This window comes from Carettochelys insculpta, chromosome 5 (genome assembly GCF_033958435.1).
Source record: "Carettochelys insculpta isolate YL-2023 chromosome 5, ASM3395843v1, whole genome shotgun sequence".
Taxonomy (NCBI): domain Eukaryota; kingdom Metazoa; phylum Chordata; order Testudines; family Carettochelyidae; genus Carettochelys; species Carettochelys insculpta.
Genome location: NC_134141.1, coordinates 105,499,882 through 105,527,421, shown reverse-complemented (window position 1 = coordinate 105,527,421; position 27,540 = coordinate 105,499,882). Strand labels below are relative to the sequence as shown.

The window sequence follows — 27,540 nt, the reverse complement described above, 5'->3', positions numbered from 1 at the left end:
TCACACACCCAGGCACACACGTATACCAGATATGCTCAGAATGACACGGACCAGCACAGCGCTTGTCATTTTACTGTTTTCTCTTCTTCTTCTTCACATCACTTCTGAAGATAATGGAGATAGTGGTTCTTCAGGAAACTGGGAAGGTGAGTCATTTCACCTTTGCTCTTGGGATCATAATCTGAAAATGTGATTTTTAATGTGATCCTGAAACTTCTATAACATGCAACTGCAGCTGTTAGAATGGGTTAACATTTTAGCTGTTATGTTTCACTTTCTCATATGCATTATTCATGGGATTTGCATGATTCTGGTGGATCACGTACATAGATAGCTATCTGTATGCATGCCCAGCCCCACATCCTTGTGTAACCCAAACGCCTATTAAAATGAGGGAAAGAGTAGGGTGAAGAAGAAATGCAGGATATGGTCTATTTAGCCTCTAACTATTGTTAGCTTTGGCATAAGAAATACTATAGTGTATGGCTGGGAAGTAAAGGGTTATTTCAATCCATTACATTTTGTAAATACATGAAAATGCCACATAAGAAGAATAAGGCACTGACTCTGCTCTCATAGTCTTCATAGAGAAAAATGTTTTGAAGTGCCCAAAGCAGTCCAATCTGCTCCATTCTACAGGCTTAAAAAAATCCTATTCAGAAGCTTATTTTTGAGCTCCAGAAACAAATTATCTCAAGCAGAGAACGCCCCTGTGATGCAAAGGACACTCGCTAGCCCCCCATTTCTGTGAGGTGGGAGCAGCATTTAAATAAGGGCCTTCTAGGACCTACCTGCAGAACATCACTGATGGATGTTTATCATATAAAGGATACAATTACATCTGGGGCATTAGACTCAACAAACTGAATTATTTCGCTTGGACAGTTGCAAGTATTTTGCCTCACTCAATTTTGTACCTAGTGCTGCACTGCATTCTGGAAAATTTCCCATTGCCATCAGTGAGAATATTGTCTGAAACACAATTTGAGACCTGCAGCCTTTAAATTGCCTAGGAACCAATCCTGGAAACCTTTACTCACATGAATAATACTCACCAATATGAGTAATCCTATTAAAGTCAGTGAGACCATGCAGATAAAGACCGCTGACATATGACTAGTCACGCTCAGTTACCAGTCACTTAGGTTCCTTGCAGTTTGCCAGTAAGTGAGTAACAGTATGGGTTCTGTTTTTAATTATGAGGTAACTGTTGTGTACCTATGCTAACTTCTAGATGTAATCACATTAGTTCCCTTGGTTTTTCCCCTCTGCAGATAATTATCTGTTACCCCAGAACAGCAGATTTACTGGTTAGAAGAATATAAAGAACAAACTGGTTTACAGACTTTATAACTCCTTACAATGTGTTTCCCCCTATTTTCTTGTATTTACAGAATTTGCAGCTGATCAGCACCTGATCCTGCAATCGCTTTCTCAGGTTAGTGGTCCCATTGATATCAACTTGAATAAACATCAATGTTTCTGAAATCTCCGGGACCACTCATCTTTGACATATATTATTAACCCTACTCCCTCTCAGTCAAAATTGTTTTGCTAGCAACTTCAAAATAAACCGCATCAGGTCCTAATTAAAATGAGAAATAAATCCTGAAAACTCTTACATATGTAAATAGCCCTGTTGACTTCAATAGCACTGCTCGCAGGGCAAGTGCTTGTAGAATGAGGTCAGTTCACATCAGAAGTATTTTACTTTAATGTCCTCCCCCATATAATTTCTAAATACAGCAGATACTCTGTCAGATGCTAGCAACACCAGAAAGACTACTCAAAATAGTTTTCACTGTTCAGAGTGATGATCATTTTGGTTCTAAGGAACCTTAAGGTTCTCCTCCTGCAGACATTTACACCTGGGCTTAATTGTTAACAAATGAATAAACTCTCTCTCTAATCACGTTATCAATATATATTATTTTTAATCACACATATTAATATGCATTAAGCTCACAATATCAGTATGTCAAAATAGTGTATCTGTATCTCTAGCAGTTACATGGCCTGAATTGGCCTATATTGTTTTATAATTTCATTCACTTACGCTATATAAATAACCCTGTGCAAAGCTGAAGTCAGCTTTGGCACGTGAAAAGTAGAAACTCGTGAAAGGAAAAACACGTTGATATATTACTACAGTACAAGCTGGAGAGGTACCTTCACAGACTAATACCTAAATTGTTAGTATCCAAAACAAAGGTAAGGGACTGGGGCAAACTGGTGGGTTGGATTTTAGAAATGTGGAAAGAGTCTGGTAACATGTAAAATAATCCTAAAAATGGTCCTAGCTGAAACATGCAACTTTGGAAACTCTTTCTGTGTAAGGTGAATTTAACATACTCCACAAGATGGCTTCCTGGAAACGGTCATCTTTTTGAACCATTCTTCATCTACATACTAATATTAACTTTTAGTAATAAATATAACATATTGGTTATTTGGCCTCTTGAATATACTTTTAATGGATGAAAGTGTAATCAACCAATTGACTATACAATTTATCAACACTATGTACTGTGTGTAGTTCTATGGACTTCAGTACACACAGTTAAGAATATAACTTAGTCTCTGCAAATATTTATTTTGTGCTGATGCCAAAGTCCCCTGTTGGGATTCGGGCCCCATTGTGTTGAATACTGTATGAACACAGAAGAAAGAAAACTGCCTTAAAGGGATTAAAAGTGGTTAGAAATAATTAAAAACCCAGTTTTTCTCCTATTGAAAGTAGTGTCAAAGTTCTCCAGTGATTTAACTTAAATTGGGTTCCATTCAGTTTGAGTTACCTAAAAACTAGGGTAAGGAGTCACCCATCCTGTGAATTTTTACTGATGTAAACAGACCTTACCCACATCATGAGTCATGTAGAAGTCACTACGACCACTTCCAGGATTGTTATTTTTGTGAGTTAGGATTTGCAAATGCAGGAACCAACAAATGGGAAAAGGTAAATAATTGATTGTCAGGTAGCAAGATTTAATTTCAAGCTGTAGAATACAGTATATTAATACTTTCTGTTAGCTGGATATTTCATCCTAATAGTTAATATAGGGTTATAACTGATCCTTTTTTTACTGTTACAAATACTTCCCAGCACTCAAAATGTTGCTTTCCCAGTGCAGGCATTCAGAACCAGACATTGCACATCAGCTGTGCTGCTGCTTTAATGCTGATCTAACATCAGAAGAACCCCTTTACAATTTAACTTTCAACAGTTCAAATGCTACACAAAAATTCCTTAGATTCCTTAGATTTTTCAAACAGTAGCACAGCAGGGCGGATTCTTATTCGCAACTTCTTCCACTTAAGTCCCATTCTTATGCGTCATGAATAAATACAACTTTTCAGATAACTAGTGGCAGCTGTCAGGAGGATTCTCACTTGAGAGTCTTATTTGTTGACATGATACAATCAGTGGATTTATACATATGATATGGTCTTTATATATATACATAAAAACTACACAAAACAATGTAAGGAATAAACAGTAACAATAGTTCCCAACAGTTTTAATGTTACCCCTATGTAACCAAACTTTTGGATAGCCCAAGCCCCCAATAATTGTATCAGAAGACTCAAGATGATGCTTAGCCTCCAGTCCTATATGACATGAGTATCTATATGTGACTAGATGACTCCAAGGATTTGTGATAGATTTTCACCTCTGTTAAATCAGTCCAAAGCAATTCAACATTAATAGTGAGGGGAAACTACCTCTCTTTAATAATCTAGGTGAAATACATGTGATGGTCTTACTCCAGCTCCTGGTGTGCATCTAACAGAAGAAATATTTCCGCTACAGTTCACACTACAGTGGCAACCTTGGGGCTTGTATCTGAAAAGGAACCAAACATGGAATGGACATAGAGAATGATTCCTGCTATTGATTGCTCATTTCCTCTACATATACATACATACATATGTACGTACATATCTAGACAAGGAGAAAACATCCATTTAATATTATCTTGTCCAGTCCCATCTCCCTGACTGCTTGTTTCTTTCACCCACCTGTGAGGTCCTGTCATTTAGAAGGTAAACCCCTTGGAGCAGGAGGTGCCTTTTGCTACATGTGTGCATAATGTCTAGCACAGTCAGGCCCTTTGATTCAGGTTTCTGGGGCACAAGTGTAACAGAAATAACCGTAAACAATACCTCATCTCCAGAGATCCGCCCTCCAGTTCATACTTGAAGCACTTTGGCAGGGCTGAGGAGTGGCACTTGAACACCTGCTGCCCAGGCTGTACCTATTCTGTGGATAAAAAGAGAATTCATTCACCAATGGTATCAGTCCTACATCCTTATCTGCATTAAATTCCCTTAAATATGAAAATAAGATGGTGGTCCAAAGATGGGGCTTGGTGGACAGTGCTTTATATATCATCATTGCCTTCCCCAGAATGGAGGAAGGAAGGGAGGTTAATACCACCTAGCTTTCAGACAGCTAAGGCTCACATGGCCCACAACAGAAAATGATGCCAGTACCTCTTACCCACATTCCAGCTAGCTTCTGTGCACAGGTACCTGGGGGAAGAATCTCCTTCCATTCCTCCTATTGGACTTGCCCAGCAGCTCTTCACAATCTAACCCTTCATTGTCAGTTCTGCTGAAGTTGGGATGGAAGTTGGGATGGAAATACTGCTCTCAGAAGTTCGTTTATTTTGCTATCCCTGGTCTAATATGCAAGAACTCTTGATATGAAACAAGTATCATCCAGTCAAATGGCAATTGTGTTATGACTCATCAAGGCAAACTTTGAAGAAACTGTGTTATGTGACAAAAAGTTTGAGATTTCCCTGCAAACCCGAGGGTTTGACATTTGATAGAAAACAGATGGTACAGATCAATGTGCCAACATGCTCAATTGCATGTGCCAACATGGAGTGATTTGAAAGTAGACCTCTAAAAATTCTACCATACTTTCCTAGTTCTTGTTAAAAATCTGATAGCAAAACACAAGTATTGGTTCCATTTCAGGTGAGTTTGGAGGGCACAACCTCTTGTGCAGAGATAGTCTATTGACAAATTGTAGAGGGCTCAGAGAAGGGCCACTAGAATGTTTGAAGGACTAGAACTGATTAAAGGAATAAAAGACATTCCTGATTGTGATAGACTCAAAGAGCTCAGTCTCTTTAGTTTAACAAAGAACCAGCCAGAAGTTCACTTAATTACAGACTGTAAGTACTTTCAAGGAGTACAAATACTGAATAATGAGTCCTTTAATCTTACAGAGAAAAGCATAAAATAATCCTGTGGCTGGCAGTTGAAGCTAGACTGGAAATTAGGGTAATTAGGATGTGAGGGTAATTAGCCATTGGACCAATTCACCAAGGGTCATGGTGGATCTCCATCACTGGCCATTTTAAAATTAAGATTTGATGTTGGCATTATCTTGGGGAAGGCTTGAGGTGTGGGCGGTACAGGTCAGACTAATGATTGCAATAATCCCTTGTAATCTATAAATTGTTTCAGACAATTTGGGGTCTGTTCAAACAACTGCTATGTGGATTTGTTTAGCTACAATAATGTAATTACTCACATGTATTCTCCAACGTAGATGTGCTATATCAGAGTAATAAGGGCCGTAGCTCAGGTTGAAACACCAATCCAAAAAGTTCTTCAACAGAAAAGCTCTAGTTGTTGACCAGAAATCCCCTTCTATTTCAATCCTAAACTACCCAAACAATTATTTTTATTTTTGCCAAACTGAGTGATGGTGCTGCTGTGTGAAAAATGGAGTCCAGGATGTGTCAATTGTTTCTGCATATCGTTTATGACTAAAGATTGATGCTATATTCTGGGAATCCTGGTTTGTTACTGGTGCTCTTTGCATAATTCTTGCTATGTCTAGGCAGTTGCACAATATCGTACCTTCAAAATCACAATATTATGATTTCTAGAAAATGCTGACAGTTTTTGAAAATGGATTAGTTCTCATTTTGCTCTTGGTACGTGGCTTCTACATGATTCCTACAACAACTATTTGGCTACCCGTGAATACTATGGCCACCTCAAATTCACATAAATTAACACTATATACTGTAACTCTAATCACACTGTATGTGTATTGCATACATCAAAGGGAATTCTATTTACAAAGGGTTTCCAAGATCAATACGCACTGTTTTATACTATGGTTAATGGTAAAAGTGGAGATGAGGGTAGCTAAACCTAAAAGTTAAATCCTAAATGATGGCGATTACAGTTGATACCCTAGCTGTTTGTCCTAGAGAATGAGTGTCACAATATGTGATATTCATCCTTTGTGCAAAGAGCTGCCATTTAATAAATCCAGAAAATAAAAAAAAAAATAAAAACCATTTCTATGACTTTATAAAACGGAAATGTTGGGCTTAGCGACTGGATGCTTCTCCTTTAACATAACTTCTAAGAAAAGAGTTTGTTTCATAATGAGACTGTTATATTGTATTTCAAACTACCACAGCCATTTGCTTCATTATTATTTGGTATATTTCTCTTACAGATGATGAATTAGACCTCGACTTTGAGTGTTTCAGCCAGCTGGAGATTATGAAATGGTCCCATTCCCTAACATGCAGCTTCATGGAGTTGAACCATAACAACACTAATATTACAGTATGGTAAGAAATTGCACTGTATAGCTGCGTCTACACGTGCACGCTACTTCGAAGTAGCGGCAGTAACTTCGAAATAGCGCCCGTCACGTCTACACGTGTTGGGCGCTATTTCGAAGTTGAAATCAACGTTAGGCGGCGAGATGTCGAAGTCGCTAACCCCATGAGGGGATGGGAATAGCGCCCTACTTCGACGTTCAACATCGAAGTAGGGACGTGTAGACGATCCGCGTCCCGCAACATCGAAATAGTGGGGTCCTCCATGGCGGCCATCAGCTGGGGGGTTGAGAGATACTCTCTCTCCAGCCCTTGCGGGGCTCTGTGGTCACCGTGGGCAGCAGCCCTTAGCCCAGGGCTTCTGGCTGCTGCTGCTGCAGCTGGGGGTCCGTGCTGCATATACAGGGTCTGCAACTAGTTGTTGGCTCTGTGTATCTTGCACTGTTTAATGAAAGTGTGTCTGGGAGGGGCCCTTTAAGGGAGCGACTTGCTGTTGAGTCCGCCCCGTGACCCTGTCTGCAGCTGTGCCTGGCTCCCTTATTTCGATGTGTGCTACTTTGGCGTGTAGACGTTCCCTCGCTGTGCCTATTTCGATGTTGGGCTGAGCAACGTCGAAGTTGAACATCGACGTTGCCAGCCCTGGAGGACGTGTAGACGTTATTCATCGAAATAGCCTATTTCGATGTCGCAACATCGAAATAAGCTATTTCGAAGTTGGGTGCACATGTAGACGTAGCCTATGTCAGCAGTCACAATACTATAATCCCTGAATACTAATAATTAATATGTCATATGATGGAAAGCATGGATGGAAGAACTGTGAAAACATTTGGTTCTGAGTTTTATATTGGTTTTGAATACAATATTCTAGAATAATCCAGAGTTTGGTAACCCGGAACCAAACCCCCAAATGGGAAAACAAATCAGCTGAAAGGAATTTTTCTGAAACCCACCTATAACTTTGTAATGTACATAATGAGCAGGCTCCTGCTCCCAATAGGCTGGAGTCTGCTTGATCATTATGTGAAATGAGAGCATTGCCACTGACTTCACTGGAAGTCTCTCTAAACATATTAGTGTAATGCTGGCAGGCAGAACCTGGAACTGCTGGAGGTAAGTGAATGAGTCTCTACTGCTCGAGCTAAAAGCAGCTATAAGCTAAGGCTGTAGAAGAGACTTATTCTTTCTGTGGCTACGTCTACACTAGGGGAAAACTTCGAAATGGCCATGCTAATGGCCAAATCAGAGAACACTAATGAGGCACTGAAATGAATATTTGGTGCCTCATTAGCATGCAGCACGCAGCCCGCTGCAGCACTTTGAAAGTGCCACATTTCACTGGCACGCGGCTCGTCTACACATGGGCCCTTTTCGAAAGGACCCTGCAAACATCGAAATCCCTGATAGGAATAAGGGAATTTCAATGTTTGCTGGGTCCTTTCAAAAAGGACCCCCATGTAGATGAGGGAATCCTGTAAATATATTGTGTACAAAGATGGGCACAATCACCAATGAAATCAGAGAACTTTGCTTTGAGGTGGGGCCATAGCAATATTTTCAGCTCTGTTTTTGTCCCTGAGGTAGACTTGGTTAGACCTTTGGTTCTATAATTTACTTTTGCTTTGGCTAGTTTTTCCTATCACTGAGTACAATAACAATCAGGAGAAAAAAAAAAGTTGGCTTGTTCAGCATCCAATTCTTCTAATAGTTGGTTTGCTTGTTTTCTCTTGTTAGAACTTTTCTTTTTCCTGACAAATAATAATTTGTGCTCCAAATACATGGAAATAATCAGATTAAAAAGAAAATGTATGTTCATTAGCTGATTTGATTAATAATAAAAGTCTAGTAACGTACATTGTATTCTTTGTGTTCCTATGTACATAATGATCCCTAATACTGTATGACTTCAAAGAGTCTGCTGGAAATAATTTTCCAATGATGTCTAACAGGACCTTTAAGATTTATTAGACTGTGGGCTTGCCAAATTATTTTGTAGCTTCAGAACTGTATTTCATACTGGCTATGTCTACACTAGCAGTCCTCTTTCAAAAGAGGCATGCAAATGAGGGAAATTGAAAATGCAAATAAGGTGCAGATTTACATATCTGGCACCTCATTTGCATATTTTTCTTTCGAAAGTAGAAAAGCAGTGCAGATGTGGCTCTTTCAAAAGTAATCCCCATCTTTGAAAGAACCCTTCCTCTTAAAAAAAAAAACCGGGAAGAAGAGTTATTCCGAAGATAGGGATTACTTTCGAAAGTGCTGAGTCTACAGGCTGTGGCTACACTAGCCCCTGCCTTTTGAAAAGGGGCTGCTAAATAACCCACTTTGGCAGATGTTAATGAGGTGCTTCCATGAATATGCAGTGCCTCATTAGCATAATGGCCGTGCACATTTCAAAAGTGCTGCTTTTGAATCGCATGCCACCAGTGTAGACAGGGGCCTTTCAAAAGGACCCCCCCAGAGTCTGAATGCCTCTTCTTCCCATTTGGTTTTGGGGAGAAGGGGCTTTCGAAATCTGGGGGGGGTCCTTTCAAAAGGCTCTGTCTACATTTTCAAAATGTGCATGGCTGCCATTATGCTAATGAGGTGCTGCATATTCAAGAAAGCACCTCATTAGCATCTGCTGAAGTGGTTCATTAGCATCCCCCTTTCGAAAGGTGGGCGCTAGTGTAGCCATGGCCACATGGCTTTTCTTCTTTCGAAAGAAGCACTTTCAAAAGAATATGCAAATGAAGTGCCAGATATCTAAATCATCACCTCATTTGCATCTTTGATTTCCCTTATTTGCATGCCTCTTTCAAAAGAGGAATGCTAGTGTAGATGTAGCCATTATAGTTTGACCCAGTTCTTTCCTCTGGACTCACCTTTTGAAAAATAACGTTTATCTATGGCTCCAAAGTATTTCACACTAACTGCTCATTGTGAGGATGTAATTTGTTAAATTAGGGAAGCTCTTCCTCATAACCATCTTTGTCATTAGTTGTATGACATACACTGCCTCAGTTTCCCCTTTCTTCTACCCATGAAAGGAACAGTCCAGTAGAAAGCCCACCTCTGTGCATAACATAGCCACAGACACCCATACAGTAATTCCTTCAAACCTTTGTAATAAAGCCATTCTCAATAAATCCCCAGGAAATATATAAATATACAAGACGTTTTCCATCCTCTTCTTCAGGAACAGCACCTCCAGGTTCCTCATCCATGAATCACTTGCAGCACTGTATTCTCTGCTCTTTTTTCCCTGAGCCAAGGCCTCCCTGACCAGGCCTCAGTGTGAAAGAATGACAGTATCCTGACTTACCACAGCCCCCTAAAACAGAGCTCCACCATGTTTCACTTCAGGTTGCCACAGCCTAGGTTTTCCAAACCTAGTCACTTTTTTGAGATAGCTGTCCCAGGAGGTCTCGGAGGATGCCCAGTGAACGTTGCCAACTGCCTGGTTTTATTGGCTCCAGATCATCTTGGATGTCTCAGGTTTTTTACATAATGGCAACTCCTGTGTCTCTCCCAATACCTTCCTGCCTGTGTGTGTCTAACCTAATTCAGGGAACAACTTTCCAGATCTGATTCCTTATTCTGGGCCTTCTCCTACACCATTCCACTCTGGATTTTACTCTGGGGACTCTCCAGGGTGCTTTTTCCTAGGCCTCCTGGCTTTGGTCAGGGCACGCTCCTCCAGGTCTACGCTCTTGCTTCCACTGACAAAGTAGGACCCCTTTTGCTTAGGGGCCACTGTCCAGGCCTTTTCTTGTCTGGTCTCTCCAGCTTTGTTTCTCAGCTCAGTTCTCATCATCAGTTCTGCTCTGGCTCTCCTCAGCACTCAGCTCTCTCTCTGCCAGATCTCCTGTAGATCTTCCCTACTGCTACCTGTCTCTGACACCACTCCAGTCTCACTCCATCTCTCCTGGTCTCAGACAAGACTCACCAGCCAAACACCCTCTTTAAGAACTCAATTAAGAGGCAGCTGAACAGTCACTGGTGCCCTTGACTGGACTCCCTCTTAAAGTGGCCAATTACTTTGGGACACCTCATTTTTTCCAAGTTCCAATCTTCCAGACCAAACTTCCTCTTTCATACAAAACAAAAAAGCAGTCCAGTAGCACTTTAAAGACTAACAAAATAATTTATTAGGTGGTGAGCTTTCATGGGACAGACCCACTTCTTCAGATCATAGCCATACCAGAACAGACTCAATATTTAAGGTACAGAGAACCAAATACAGTAATCAAAGTTGACAAACCAGAAAAATTATTTTCAAGGTGAGCAAATCAGAGAGCAGAGGGGAAGAAGGATACGGGGGAGGTCAAGAATTAGATAAAGCAAAGTATGTAAAAGAGTCCTTATAATGAGCTAGAAAATTGCCATCCCAGTTCAAACGTGTTAATGTGTTGAATTTGAATAAAAAGAGAGTTCAACAGCCTCTCTTTCCATACAGCTGTTAAAGTTCCTTTTCAGTAAAACACAGACTTTCAGGTCATTAAGAGAATGGCCCACTCCATTGAAGTGCTCACTGACAGGTTTGTGAATCAGGAGTGTTTTTATGTCTGTTTTATGCCCATTAATTCTTTGTCTAAGAGAGTTTGAAGTCTCTCCAATGTACAAAGCACGTGGGCATTGTTGGCACATGATGGCATATGTGATGTTAGTTGAGGAACATGAGACTGTGCCCCTGATTCTGCGAATAACCTGGTTAAGTCCAGTGATGGTATCTCCAGAACAGATATGTGGACAAAGTTACTCCTCTTTTATACAGTGCATTTTCCCTCTGATATACTGTGTCAACTCTGCCTTCCTCTACTGTCCTTTCTTCCACAGATTCTACCATCTACATCCATCCTTTAAAATCTCTAGTCAGTGCTCCTAGGCTGCTTGTGTTACATACCTACATGCTGTGATTTTGTTGAACTGTGAACTGCACAGATTTTTGAGTGCGGTTCCAAAAAGTGTGATCACAACGAGCTTCTGATAGGAATCAGTGATTCCCTGTTAACCTTCTTTTCCTGTTGTTTTGATTTATTGGTGGTAAATTGTGGATTTTGAATTGTGCTTATGTCCATCACGGCTGTCATGGATAGAGGACAGGGCTGTTCACAGGAATTTCTGGGGTTTATGCCCTGCTCTTCTCCCCTAAACCTCAGTTCTCCAGCCGACTCTGCCCCCCACTTCCCTTCCAGCCACCCCCAATCTTACCCAACTCCACCTCTTGAACAGCCTCCCCACCACACCGCCTGCTTAGCCCAAGAATGCCCTCACCCCTGCTCAGACTGAACCACCACCCTCTCCACAAGGTCCCACCATTCCCCCAGCCTGAACACAGTCTCCCACTCAGCCCAAACACCCCACTCCACCCCTGCTCAGCTGACCCCCTCACAACTCAGCTCAGACATTTCACCCCTACACCCACTCTGATGGAACCCCCCCGCAAGACCCCAGCATCCCCCCCTCCACTGTTGCCCCCTCAGACCAAACATCCTACCCCCCCACTCAGCCCAACCCCCCCACCCAAAACAAGGGAGGGGTGGGGGGCAGGGAAGGCGATCTCCTGTGGCTGCTGCTGCCAACTCCTTCTTGCCCCCTGCCTGCCCCACATCCCAGTAATCCTCGGTGAGGCTGATTGGGGAGGGGGCAGTGGTCAAGGTGGGGGCAGAGCAGGAAAGGGAAGGGGTGGCTGATTGAGGGGTGCTTTTGCACCCCTCACGCCTTCCCTGCATATGAACCTGGAGGAGCATGCCAAAGTGAAACAATGCCATGGAACTTTTTCCCTCATTTAATATGATTAAAATTTAACCTGGTGACTCGCTTTCTGTTGCCTTTAATGGGACGTTTTCCCGTTGACTTAAATGGGATCAGCCCCCATAAGGCTCATTTGCAGAGTATGTAAAATTGTCATATAATCGATTTAAAAAAATCAAAGTTATTTTAACACAAGCGTCTCACATTAAATTATAAAAATCTCGTCTCATTTTTCCATACACAGCCTTGCTACAACTCCTCATAAGATTTCACAGACACTTCACATGAAGAACACGCCCAGGGAACCAGAACTAAAAAACAATGTCCATACGGTGATCCCCTTACTTGCAGGGCATATTATCTTATTCCTCAAGGAATCTCACTGAAGTGTACATAAGTAACCATAACAGAACCTGGCCTTAGTTAAGGAATGTCAGAGTGAGACTCTAGGAGCCATCAGGGGACAACAGTTGCTTAGATCTGGAGCTCCTGCTCAGCCACAGTAAAATCCATCAACGTCCACTACATGAAGTGTGGCCAACACTTTTGGATGAAGGGGAATGCCAAGATTTTGGTAATGGTCAGGGGCCACACTTTTCTATGGAGGGGCTTGTGGGGTCAGGGCCGGAGTTTGGGTACAAAAGGGAGCTTGAGTTATAGGACTGGGGTGCAGGATAGAGTGGGGGGCAGAGAGGGAATTTAGCTGAGGGATGGGGTTGTGACTCTTGCATCCCTGTCCCCAGCCTCCTGCCCTAACTCTGGCCCCCCGCACCCCACCCCTTTTCCCTGAGCCCCCTGTGCACCACCCCACACTTAAATTTCTTACAGGGAATGTTATATTGTCAAGCCCCAAACCCACTCACTAAGACCCGCCCCGCTCCAGGCTAGCCCACAGTAGCTGTGAAAAAATGTAAGTAACTTTCACCCCAGAGCAGCACTCTCAGGCAGACTTCTCTGCCTGCCCCAGCTCCAGTCCACGTGCTGTTCCATGTTGCTCGCTGACCTGGCGGGAGGGCTTCATACACTGCCCCTGACCCCAGCAAAATCTCTCAGCTCCTACTGGCCAGAAATTAGGCAAAAGGAGCTGAGAAATTGTGCTGCACTGCCCCTGTCCCCATCACAATCTCTCCGTTCCAAGTGGCCGGTTTCCAGCCAATAAGAACTGAGAGATTAGGCTGGGGAAAGGGGCAGCGCATGAATCCCTCCTGCCAGCATAGCTGTAGGATTGATTAATTACAGGCTGGATTAATAAACTTGGCGAGTTGGATCTGGCCCGTGTGCCACATCTTGCCTGCCCCCCGCACTACACTAAGGCCACTATTTTTGTTTCTGGGTGGTTCATCTTGCTGTTTAGCAACATAGCAGCAAACAGCTCCAATTTTGACACCCCCTCACCCCGCACTTCCTGCCCCAGACTCCCCACAGATCCCAAGGAAACAGAGGCTTTCTAACAGGGCAGCATGGCCTTACTCAGGAAAGAAGGCCCCCAACAGGCCTAGATCAAGACTGTAAAAGGCTAAATTCAGCATCTACAGAGCAGAACTTAACGAAAATATCAAAGCATTAAATTAACTGCAAAATTAAAGCCATAGCTACTGCACACTAAATCGGTTTTCAAAGGCTATCATCCAGGAACAAGGGCCTAATTCAACATTCCTCTTTCTCTCGTGCTTCCCTTTTCCCTCACCCCAAGAAGGAATAATTCTGAACATTAATTTATGATTTTACTTGATAATGAATGCGACACGAAGGCTGAATAACAAAAATATCATTATTTACACAACTACACAGGCAAATCTCCTTAACCAGGTAACAGTTGTCTTCATTATACTATTCCTAGCCCTTAATAATCAAGGGCTGTTTCTACACACTTCTCCGAAAGTGGCATGCTAATAAACAGCCCAAATATGTTAATGAGGCATGGATGCAAATTCCCAATGCCTCATTAGCATAAGGTCACATGATTTGGAGTCCAGAAGACACTCTTCTGGACTCCAAAACAACATGTAGAAGTGCAACTCCCGCTGGGTGTTCCAGAAGAAAGTCCTCCTTCCGGAGGCCCCTTTCTCCCAAAAATTTTCTACATATTGCTTTGGAGTCCAGAAAAGTGTCTTCTGGACTCCAGATCATATGACCTTACACTTATGAGGCACACAAAATGTGCATCCGTGCCTCATTAGCATATTTAGGGCTGTTTATTAGCATGCCACTGTCTCTGAAGGGAAAGCCAAGGGGTGCATCTACACTTGCATTCCTCTTTCAAAAGAGGTATGCAATGAGGGAAATCAAAAATGCAAATGAGATGCATGTTTGCATATTTGGCACCTCATTTGCATATTCTTATTTCGAAAGAGCTTCTTTCGAAAGAAGAAAGCCAGTGTAGACGCTGCTCTTTCAAAAGTAAACCCCATCTTCAAAAGAATCCTTCTTCCCATTAAATAAAGGGAAACCCATTGTAGGGCCAGATTATTCAACCCAATATTACATTACTTACTATTATTATGTATCATCCTTTGGTGTCAAAGAAATGATGCTTGATGCATCTGCTTCACTAAGGGGTTAGTAGGCGCAGGCAGACTTGAGCTTTTGTTTTGCTCTATGGACCTAGGTGTGCTTAGAACCCAAAACTCTGAACTCAAATATTGTTGGGAAAATATTTAAGGATTTTTCTTTTCATTACAATGGAGAACAAACTAACTCTGTCATGTTGGATCAACAGCACCAACTTTGAAAAGCGTGTATGTTCAACTATGGAGAAACAAGAAAACACGTATTTTTTGTGTTTCTACGAAATCCTCTCGCCTAGGGACATTTGCGTGGTCCTTGAGTCAAAGAGAATGTTCTGCAGGAAAGTGAATGTAACCAATATTGGTAAGATGCCAAGTGCTTTACACAGTATTGAAAAGTGAAAAATTAATGAAAAAAATTGGTGCCAAAACCACCATTACCTGTACACTTGGAGAAAATTATGGCTGGTTGAAGGAGCAAGACATGGCAAATTAAGAAAATTTGTGACCCTAAAACCAGAAAATATGTGGATAGCCCTTACTAATCCCTCCCCTTAAACTAAACTTGATTAATACTGCATGGGGAATTAGGTGCTTGCCTATACTACTTTGGTTTTAATCTACTGCTATCACTGGCGAGAGCTGTGGATAGCAGATGCTGGTCTGAAAGGTATATCCTCCTTTGCCAAGGAGTTATGCAGTTTAGGGCTTATGTTGGATGATCGAGTTCTCCTACAGTGACAGTCACCACTCAGGATGCTTGTCTTCCACAGTTATCCTGGCTTTACCACCTCAACATGGAATGCTGTAGAGCACTGTACATGCAGACATGCTTGGAGATAACCTAGAACAGCGATGGGCAGCCTAGACTAGTGAGTGGGTAGTCCTCCTTCATCTCAGTGGGCCACAAGCTTGTCAAAACCAAGCTGGCCTCCTGGGAAAGGTAGTCTTATTAATTGCACTTGTGTAGTTGGAATTTGCAAGGTGGGCTGACTGAACTGTAGCAGCTCTTTGATTGGATGCAGAGGTATCACATGGCTCTCACAGTCAATGTTGTGAGCAATCAGCACACACCTCACCCCACACCCCTATGCTTTATAAGTGTGTCACTTTAGTAAAATTAATACAGAAAAAGCTGCCTGGATGGAAACCAGTAGAATCTAGCACTGCTGCGCATGGGCAGCAGTAAACAAAATGTCTTGTGGGCCACACCAAGAACCCTAATGGACTGCAGGTTGCCCATCACTACTTTAGAGACGCCAACCAGTGCCAAGTGCAGTAGTGTGACTGCTGTAGTGGGGTTGGAAGCACATTACAATAGTACTCCTTATTCTACGTTGGCTTCCAGTTCTGGTTACAGACACAAATCCAAGCTACAATACTGTGTTCTAATGCTTTGGATGGCAGCTTCCTGAGAGACTGGCATCTTCCCTCATGCACCTTTGGTACAATTAAAATTAGTTGAGCCACTCAAAGTTAACAGTCTCTTAAATATTTGGGGCAGCTGGTCAGGGTGTTCTCAGGTGAGGCCCTTTGAGTCCTGAATTCACTTCTCTTCTGTTCAGCTTCACACACCATTCTGCACAGTGGTGTATGAAAAAACATTTAAGTGTGTTTAACCCTCTGTGCAAATAATGGACAGGCCAGACTTTACTCTGAGGGATAAGGGATTTAAATAAAATTGCGTTTGAGTGTCCCTATAGTACATATGCCCATGTCTTTCTGAGACAGCCTGCTTCGAGTCTGAAACATTACATGCTTGGCTTTAGCCCAAAGGTGAACTGTTTGCATAGATTGCAAGAGTTCTCTTTTCTATTTTTTTCTTTTATGGATAGTGTGTGAAGTGGGGTGGAGAATAACTTTTTCTTCTAAAACCATTACAAATATATGAATATTCATCCATGCCATGGAAACAGCTATATAAAGTTAGTATATGACCAGTCCACACTGACAGCATTTCCCAGATGATTATGGGGGCTAGTAGGGGGATGGAAAGAGTCATAAATTAAGAATTGATTAGGCACTTCTTAATATGCCTAACAGTGGGCTTCCGCTGAGTCTAATTATGGTCTGTCCCTACTGGCTTCACTAGCCAATGAGGTCATGTTATTACATAACTGGAGGTGCCATGTTAACTAGCATGACTTCATTTGCTAGTGAGTACAAGCCCCAAGTGATATCACCAAGAATCCATTCACAAAAGTATACTTACAACACAAGAGGCAGACATAGCAATTTATGGCACTTTCTTTACTGAAATGCTATGGTGTTTTGAAATCTGGAGAGTGGATGCAGCCTCATAACAATAATCAGGTAAAGTTCATACCTGACTGTTGCATATTTTTTGGAATTACTTTCTAATGCCTTCATGTTACAATGGAATGGGGAATTATCTGTACTCAGAATGCCAGTTACAATGACGGATTCTCAGCTCCAACTGAGACGCACATAGCACGGCTCTGGAAAAAGGTACAAAGCTGACATGACATTCAGTGTGGCACTTCCCCAATCCTGGGCCAGCCACCTTCTGAGATGCTCCTCTGGAGCAAGTGAGAATATTGTAGTGCTTGTTTTGAAATCATTTTTAAAAACATATTGATTTATTACAATGTTACACATTAGGGTTATTGTTCACTGTATGAGATATTGACCTGTTTTCTACATATCATTTACAGTTAAGCCTGAGGCTCCATTTGGCATAAACATCACATTCCAAAAGGAAGCAAATGAGTATCTTATTCAATACAGTACACCACATTCAAAGAAGAAATACCTAAAGGGCAAACTAATACACGAAATAGCCTATCGGCAGGAAAATAGACCTTGGAAAGTAAGTTAGAATGTATAGTGGTTTTCTTACTAACTGCTACAGTCTATGTTGGTAGAAGAACTAATGCTATGTAGATATATATAAATATATAAAATGTACTTCATTTCTATAGTCCCTTATCTGAAAAGTTGGAAAACTGGAATAATCGTTATTAGATCATTAGTTGAAATCTCGCACTTGCTACTTCTATAGCTTCTCTAAGCTCTTTCTCTAATCTTTCACAATCACGGTGAGGTGGTCAGTAGTGTACTCCTGCTGCTGCACTCTTATTATTCAAGCATGCAGATTCCACCCTTTGAGGTTCTCTGGTACAGTTTGATTCTTTTAATATTTTTATTACATTTAACATTATATTTACTTTTCATGCCTCTCCCCCACCCGCACAACCTACTCAGTCATCATTCCTATGTATTTTGTACTCCTAGTAGTTATCACGCCACCAAGTTTCTATGATGCCTATTGTTTTGATATCCTCTTTTACTACCAAACATTTAGTATTTAGATTTCTAGCCTTTGTGTACACCTGCTCATCGAATTTGTCACTTTTTGTAGTTGTCTGCTTCCATGGGATGCAATTGGTTGGGACTCTTCCATTAGAATGTTTCCCTTCTGTTTAAACGTATTTTTTCATCTTCTACTTCTCTTCTTTATTGGCTTTTAGAGAATCCTCACTGATAGCACTTCCTTTAAAGGATGTCTTTGTCCAAACCATGTGTTCCTCTGCACTTATCAGCGCTATTCCAGGATTTAGGTTAAAAACTGCTCTACACCCTCTTTAATTTTCCATGTCTGCAATCTGGCTCCATTGTGGTGTAGGAGGAGCTCACTCTTCGTGTCTAGGCCCCAAAAGGTTTCCCAGGTCGTAAGGAAGCAAAACCCTCCTCCTCCCTTCATATGAGACTGCATATGTAGTTCTCTGTTTGACTAGTTGTCCCTGTGCTTAAAACTGGAAGCATTTCGAGAATACTGAATATCGAGTCTGAATACAGAGCTCCTGAATTTTTACCTCTTAACTAGCAGCCTAAATCTATTCAAGTATCAGAGGAGTAGCCGTGTTAGTCTGGATCTGTAACAGCAACGAAGGGTCCTGTGGCACCTTATAGACTAACAGAAAAGTTTTGAGCATGAGCTTTTGTGAGCACAGACTCACTTCGTCAGATGCTGGTCTTGGAAATCTGCAGGGCCTGGCCTGGCCCTGCAGATTTCCAAGACCAGCATCTGACGAAGTGAGTCTGTGCTCACGAAAGCTCATGCTCAAAACTTTTCTGTTAGTCTATAAGGTGCCACAGGACCCTTCATTGCTGTTATAAATCTATTCACACACTCTTAGGCTGCATCTACACTATGAGAGAAAATGGAATTAGCTCTATATTAAAATGTCATTGTCTTCACTGTAAATATCATTAGCTCAAATTAGCGAGCCCTAATAGTGATAACAAAATGTTGATATTACTGGATGGGTAAGGTGTCAATTTCAAATTTCAAATTTTGAATAAAGGCTAGTGCGTAAGCACCATGTCTTTAAACTGAATTTATTAGCCTCCAGGAGTGTCCTGTATGTATCCCACAAAGTTATGCGGTGATCCTCCATGTATGGCTGAATCCTTCTCCATTGCTCTCCATCCAGGTGCGCAGGAAGAAGGTCACAGGAAGCCTGCAAATTTTTGATTGAATTAGAATTTGAATTCTGCAGCACCCAGGTCTGCAAATATAGAGGTCCAGATGTGCAGCTGACAGAACCCGGTGGGGGTGGACAGGGCTAATAGCCCAGCTGCCCTCCACTATGCCAACGTCTGCAGGGGACGCGTGGCACAGGGAACCTGGGTGGGTTTGGAGGAGGGCTGAATTCTGTTATTGGGTGCTCTGAAGTCTGGGACAGTGCTTTGCATTCTGGGATTCTAACATGAAACATCCACAAGCAACTGAGGATAAGGCACTGTGGGCTAGGAACCCACAATGCACTGCTCAGACTGTCGAATTTGCATAGAGCAATGGGTATGTGGAAACATGACAGAAAAATGATGGGTTGAATTTCAGAAAGGTGTGTGGATATTTAAATTTAAATTCATAAGAACAAGGCTAAAAATTGAATGTATTAAAAATCAAATTTATCTTGTAGTATAGACATAGCCTTTCTTTCACCTCTGAATTCTGCCAGACTATTACCCATCTGTTCCCAACAACAGGGCTTTCTGCCCCTGGAGAGGTACTCTAAGTGTGAAGGAATGCCATGACACCATCTGGAAATAAGGTCCCATCTATGGGATCATTTCCCTCAGATGTTATGCTTTCCTGAGACTTTCATCCTCCTCGATAGCACAAAGGCTACCAAATTGGGGCTTTACCTTGTCCCATTAAATCTCCTCTGTGTTCTTCTCTGTTTCCCTTATCATCCAGTTCAGTCATTCTGGTTTCAAGAGCTTGTATTCAGTCTCTGAGAGCCATGAACTCTGCACACAGAATGCACACATACGCCACCTGCTCATAAAGCAAGTAACCAAGCACGCCACATTCAGTGCCATAAAATGAATGGCCCCCCTCTGCTGCTAGACTTCTGCCTGCTTTCGCCTTTCCTCTTCACCTTGTTTGGTTGGGTTTGGAGGGTCAGATGTTTATTAGTCTAAGTTTAGGAAGTGATAGCTCTTGCTGGCTTTCACATGTCTTCTCTAAGCTTCTTTACAAATCTCCCGTTTGCTGCTCTTGTTTACTAGTTTGATTATTCCAGTGCAGGGCTGATGAGACTCTTCACCAGGCCCTGCTGGGAGGAGCCAGCTCTGGGCCCCCAAGGGGTACGGTGTCAGGCAGAAGGGCAAGGACTGGTGCTAGCCTCCTTCAGTCAGCTCTTTAGTGATGAGTGGAGTTCTGGTGACAATTTAAAGAGCCCAAGACACTCGCTGCTGTTGCTGCTAAGGTAGCAGCAGTGGCAGCCAGGAGGCCTGGCCCCTTTTAAATTGCTGGGTCCCATAGCAGCTGCTCCGGTTGCCCCTCCCCCATTAGCAGCCTTGCCTGGGTGATTCAGGGTTGCATTCAAAAGGAGCACCACCCACCTGTGTCCCTGCCAAAGTTTTATGTGTTAAATGGGGTGTCCCCACATGGCCCTTCGCTGTTTTTCTGGGTGGCTCTCCCTGCACCCATTCGTCCTGCAGACACCAGGCACATATGTGCTGAGTAGCTTGGATTTTGAATAAAATTTGTCATGTAAGAGCAAAGTCCATTCTTCTAGCCCTATTTCACATTAAAGAGAACCATCCTGCCCTTTGGAAATGCTCAGGCTGTACAATATCTGCAGGAATAGGCTCTGCTCTGTGAATAATTGATTGTGTACGGCTCTCCTAGGCATATGCATTTCCCTCGGATGCTACTGGGTTGCACTCGCATTTAAAGAAGGGCACTATTAGATAGCTTAAGTTTTCAGAATCTGAAAATTGTCCATGCAAACATGATTTGTATACAAGTGACCTTTCCCTTACTGCAGGCCTGGCCTTCAGGCAATGGTTGCCTTTGGCCCTGCGCCTTCAGACCCCTACGCTTCCAATTGACTATAGATAGAATCCACCACCCACAGTCTGTCAGTCTGCCACCCTGGGCTCTGCCCACTAGCCCCACTGACTCTGCCTTATTGACTCTGAAAATGATAACTTTTCCATTGTGACAAAAAATAATCAGATCTTTCTCTGTTTAGACAAAAGAGTCTCAATATCTTCAGATAAAGTTACTGGGAAAAAGCCTTCAAAGGGGTGCAAGTTACGAAGTGAAAGTGCGATCAAAGCCCAATGGACAGTTTTTCAAGGGTATCTGGAGTGAATGGAGCACTTCTAACTACTTCCAGACTGCAGCAGGACCCCAACCAAATGAAAGAATGCAAAAGGAAACCACCCCCTTCAGTAAGTTTGCAAAACGCCTAAAAACTGACCAAGCCACTTGGTGCAGCAAATCAGGTATGAGGGTAGGCACAGAATCAAGACTGCTAATGACTCCCCGATTCTCCCCCTACACTCCTGCTGCCTGTGCCAGCTGCTGCTGCTGCTCCAGGGATTGCCCACCCATTCGCTAAGTATACACAGAGCACCCTCCCTTCATGTATCCCTGCCTATTCCGTGCATTGGCTGCTGGAGGGAGAGTGACATAGGAACTGGCTGCTCCAGGTCTGGACCTGCTGGGGACTTCCCAAAGCCAGCTGAATTCCAAGTTGGGGCAATAGGGCCAGACTGATTCCTGTGTACACTAATAGGGTGGCAGAATGGGATCCATTCAGTTTTGCTGATGATTTCAGGATCCTCCAGAGATAAAGGAGAGTTTGCACCAAACATTTTAGCCATAGCAGAGACTGAATTGTAAAAAAGGACCCGTCTTAATATTGCAATTGAAACACGCGTTTACCTCAATATTTATCACAACTACATTGTGGAGGTAATTTCACCATTTCCGTTGTATACAACAGCAAAATGTTTGATCACTATGGACCTGGAACAAATACTGACCTGATATGGAAGGTTGAAAATATGTCGTCAGTCAAAGGGGTTGATCCTGAGTTTTGGCTGAGATATGCTCAGCACATGTTTTAAAACATATAAGCAAAAGTTGCTATGCATCACCTTCAAATGCTTCAAATTCACTAATGCAGCCAAGCTATAATCTGTGGAGCTGTACCTCAGATGAGATGGTGTTTCTTCCCTGAGGCCGTAGGCTGCCAATGCAGTTTAGAACAGTCCTTGGGCTAGTCTAATCTGGATTAGGAGATTAGCCTGGTGTTTATCTCAGGATCAAAGGACTAAAAGCCACCTTTTCATATCAGCAAACAGATGAGAGAAATGAGGCGATTAAATTATTACATCACTCCAAATGTGTCAGTATGCCCTAGTATTAATAGATTTTTTTTTTAGGAACATGTCATGATAGTGGACAATAATAACTGCACATAGAATAAGCAAATTTGACACTATCAGATTGGGCCTGAATAGAGACTGTGAGTGGCTAGGTCACTACAAAAAGTAATTTTTCCTCTTTTTGCATTCTCAACTTCTTATAGACACCACATAGTAATGTAACACTGCCATCTAGGAATGTGTATATAAATCCCTTTCAAACTGAACAGTGCACTGCATGCTTCTGACAAAGTGGGCTCCAGCCCATGAAAGCTTATGTCTGAATAAATTTAATAGTTTTTAAAGACCCACAGGACTCCTTGCTGTGTTTGCTAGAACAGACTAACTTGGCTACCTCATCTGAAACTATTATGGGTATTTATTCTTCATTTTTTTTTTAGGCAATGGAATACTCTGGGTAACAATACCTACCATGGGCTTCATTTTGTTGTTTACAATGCTTGTCCTGATACTTTGGAAAACCAGGTAATTACAATCTCTTTTTCTCAAGAGTATTAAGCTTATCATCCTGTGGAGATCCCATTTCCTCCTTTTATAGTATGCAACAATTCTTACCCCATCCTCTGGCCTTTCCTGCAACATGAATATGCACAAATCAGAGAAAAATGGAGAATGGAAGCAAGGCAAGACAGAAGAAAGGCAAATGAGAAAGTATGGTGCCATTGGTACCTCTAGATTGGATTACTATCACATGCTACTACATTTTAGTGTCATTCCTATGATAGAGCTGGTACAAAATGCTTCAAGCTGCTTATTGAATTACATGGCACACTGACAGCTCATTATACCAGTACTCTGTGGTCTGACCCGACTTCCTATAAGCTTCGCAGAGGAAATCATGGTATAAGTGTTTTAATCTATAAAGTCCTGACCTATAAAGTCAGGCTTGGGTGCTGTTTACCAAAGAGTTTACCACTCTTCCCATGATATACTGCCAAAGCTGAAATCAACAGAGGTGGTCAAGCTGGAACTTGTAGACCAGACTTTTCAAAAATGACATTCATTTTAGTTGCCTCAAACTTCTGGGCTCAGCTTGACAGCCTGATTTACTGTGGTGCAGAATACCTGTGACTCTCCTTAATGTCAGCTGAAATTCCTACTGCTGAACACCTTTGAAAAAATGGGTCTTAGATGTTACAAGTTGAACATCTGAAAAATGAGGTATCCAAAATTCCTCACCTCATTTGTAAACTGGGAGCTTAGGCTCTCTGCCTCAAATCCCTATTGGAAAATATGTGTAACATCTACCTAATTGTCACTATCACTAGTGTTGTGTGGGTCAGTTAGCCAGTGCTTTGTGAAGTACATGTGGTATGAAAGTTCTATCCCCATAACAGTAGAATACTGTTATCATTCAGAGAAAGTGGAGTAATACAGATGTCCCACACCATTCATGTCTATCCACTACCTTCATGGTTGGAATAAGAGTTCTGAAATGACTTTGTTAGAACATATATCTCATGCTGGATAATGCAACAGACCCAGATGGTCCACAAGAATTGGCATGATGACAAAATCTGTTATTACTATGCTCACACTACTAATATAGTGCCTTCGATTATGGCTGTTGCCACAATTCCTACCTGAATACTTCTATTGTTGCTCCATATCTCATTTCAGAATCAAGCCGCTTTTGTGGCCAAAACTTCCAGATCATAAAAAAACATTGGAGCAACTGTGCAAGAAGCCAATAAAGGTATGTGTTTCCACTGCTCTGTGAACAGAAAACATAAGTAATACGTCAGATGTAGGATCCTACCAAATTCATGTTCCATTTAGGTTAACTCCTTGGACACAGGATTTTAAAAATCATAAATTTCATGATTATAGCTTTTTATATCTGAAATTTCACAGTGTTGAAATTGTAGGGATCCTGACTCAGAAAAAGAGCTTGAAGGGGGTGGGCGTCATAAGCTTAGGCTAGCGGAAATTGCAGTACTGCTACTCTTTCTTCTGTGCTACTGTGCTACTGCTTGCAACAGGGCTGCCTGCAGAGCTGGACGACTGGGCAGTGGTAGCTGCTGAATGAATGCCCAGTCCTGAAAGCAGAGCTGCTGCCTGCAGCAGTGCAGAAGTAAGGATGGCATGGTGTGGTACTTCTGAGCAGAGCTGGACCCTCAATCCACTGCTGCCACGCTTTGGCCACCCAGCTCTGAAGACAGCACAGACGTAAGGATGGCAATACCATAACCCTCCACTCCTTTAATATAACCTGGCAACCTTACCACAATGCCTTTTTGGGTGAGGCCCCCCAGTGTGAGAAATGCTGCTATTACCCAAGAAATTCATATTGCATATGGTAAAAGCAGGCAAAAGACCAGATTTCACAGGGGAAGCCTAGATTTCATGGTCTGTGATGTGTTTTTCATGGTCATGAATTAACAGCATATTTGGTGTATGTCCTTGGCCATGTTTTCAAAGGGACTTCTAAATTTGTGTTACAAAAACTACTGCATATGTAAATTGTATTTGCATATGCAAGTGAAGTAGCTAGACATCTAACTATTGAAGTAAAACTGAAATTTTGCTTGTGTAAAATAATCATGGCCCTTGATGGGCATCAGTTGTGATCCCTTTGAAAATTTGTACCATGATATTCTTCCATTTTTATGCAGTCAATATGATTATGCACAGTGTGCAAAGTTAACCAGGTACATTATCCGTTGGCAGTCTGTGGCCTAATGGGTTACAGTTCCATCTATAAGGTGTGGAATTAGTTCATTGATTTACAATTATCAGTGCTACTTTTCCTCACTCAGAAATGTAATAGTGTTGTTTTGTAAGTGAAATAATGTTCTCCAGATAGTGCATTGTTTGAGAGTACTCAAATATCAGGGGCATTTAGCCTTTGTCCTTACATACCATATTTACCCTAGGTCATAGGTGCTCAAGTTAGGGTCATGAACAGATGTCGGGGGTTGTGGCTAATCTGTTCTTTCCTTATTGCTAAAGTGGAAGGCAGTCTTGACAATCCTGGATAGTTGAGAAGGGATTACTCCAATAATCGGAAGAAGTGGGTCTTACCAATGAAAGCTCATTACCTAATTAATTTGTTAGTCCTTAAGGTGGTATAGGCTTGCTTGTTATTTGTGCCCTAGATGAGTCTCTCATAAAGGTAAGTCTGTTATGAGTTAGTTTTCAGAATTGCACCTTAGCCTGATTTTCATGAAAGATCTTTTGTTTGCCTGGTTGAAAGAAGTTTATTCTCTTCTTTGTGAAAATTTCAAAGTACACAAGTGAAAATCTTCTAAAATCTGGTGTCTTGTGGGAGTGTCTTACCTTAGTACCTGTAGTTAACTGAACATATTATCCTCTTTGTCACACAGAATTTTGATATAAGCTTTAACCCGGAAAGTTTTGGGTATGTTCACATTCATAAAGTGGATGGCATTCAAGCCACAGCAGAAGTGGAATCGTTCCTGCAGCCATCGGCTCCTCTGGATACAGATGTTTCAGAAAAAGTAGAGAATGGATCAGCTATGAAGAGCCTCACTGATGTAGAAAAAAGTGTCCTAAAACTGCCCGTGTCTTATGGAGGAATCTGGCCATCTGATACTTTAAGCAGGCACTTATGTGAGACTCATCCTTTCGTATTAGAAGGATTCAGCAATGGCATCCCATGCAAGGTGTGCAGTAGCAATGGTACACAGCTATACAATTGTGATCCAATGACCCATTCCACTTCTTCAGCAGATCTCACTGTTCAGCCTGGATCAGGACCCATAAATACCAACACAGTGTCCCAAATACAGCCCAGTAATAGAATTAGGTCATCAAATAAAGATGAAGCATATGTCACAATGACCAGCTTTTGCAAAAATCAGTAAAGCTCAAAACTATTCAAACATAGGATTTGATGTAACAAAGCAGATGATTCATCCTTTGTTTGGGTCTCCTGCCTCTTGCTGGTTGGTTCAGTGAAAAGTAAACTCTGGACTGCAGCTTTTACCATTTTGCAGTGCTGTAATCAATTGGGGTCGCTTTTTCTTGGTCTCCAGTGACAAAGGACCAAATTCTGTTCTCAATTTCACCAGTGCCAGTGATGGGTAAATCCTGTGTAACTGAAAAGTAATTTAGTTCAATCAGTTTAAGAGCTTAATTATGAGAGGTGATTAGCCTAAGACAACAACATATTATTACATGGCACTTCTGTACTGCTCTCTCTCCAAGGATCAATGGGTGTTTCACATTCAGTATCTCTCCTATTTTTATCTCAGTTTACACAGGAGCATATTTTGTTAATGGTCATAAAATCCCAATTGTGAAACAGGGCTGCAAAGTGTAGGTAGGTTAAGTAGATTCTGATCTTATGTAAAGTGTGGGAAATGAATCAGGAGTAACTTGGCTGTGGTCAGTGGTGTTACAACAATTGTTAAAACAGGGCACGTGAGATCAGAATCAGCCTGTATTCGTTTGAGATGCAGGATCGGAGTTTGGCCCCCAACCAGCAATGCGTGAAGGCAGAATGCTCAGCTCCCAGGGGAAGGAAAGAGCAGAAAGCATCACTTTCTAATGACAGGTGATACACTCCCACGCCAGCAGCACCCATCCCAACACAGCCAAAGCAAGGGCCGTGCTGCGGCACGGCATGTGAGAATGTGTACAATAATGAGTAAAAATTGACATCTTGCTGCTCAAAGGCTTCAGATAGATCAGCTAAGCCTGGCACTTGTGTGTGGAAGAGGGTTGAAGGTGAGAGCACAAGGCTGGCAGGAACTAGGGTCAACACATGTAAACAGAGTCATAATGGTTCTTTGTAAGAGTGGGCCCCAAATAACACCTCCCCTGATCTAACCCTTTCCTGGACACTGGGAAAGTTTGGACACAAACCAGATTTAGCTGCTCAGGCCCAGCCACCAGTTTGCCATATTATCTTTGTTTATTACTGTACCAAGAGTACTTATTGGACAAAACAATGGGCTAGATCTTCAGCTAGTGTAAATTGACTCCATTAGCTTCCAAGAATTGTTTCTGAG

The 27,540-nt window shown here is 42.0% G+C and overlaps 1 protein-coding gene across 1 annotated transcript; it reads left to right on the top strand.

Annotated features, from left to right (window-relative positions):
- IL7R (interleukin 7 receptor) lies at positions 1-26,391 on the top strand. The gene is made up of 8 exons (XM_074994319.1): positions 1-146; positions 6,494-6,611; positions 15,061-15,212; positions 17,524-17,678; positions 21,361-21,562; positions 22,945-23,029; positions 24,185-24,260; positions 25,891-26,391. The coding sequence occupies exons 1-8, from the start codon at positions 32-34 to the stop codon at positions 26,389-26,391; spliced, it is 1,404 nt and encodes a 467-aa protein (XP_074850420.1). The 5' UTR covers positions 1-31.
- Positions 26,392-27,540: the final 1,149 nt, after the last annotated feature.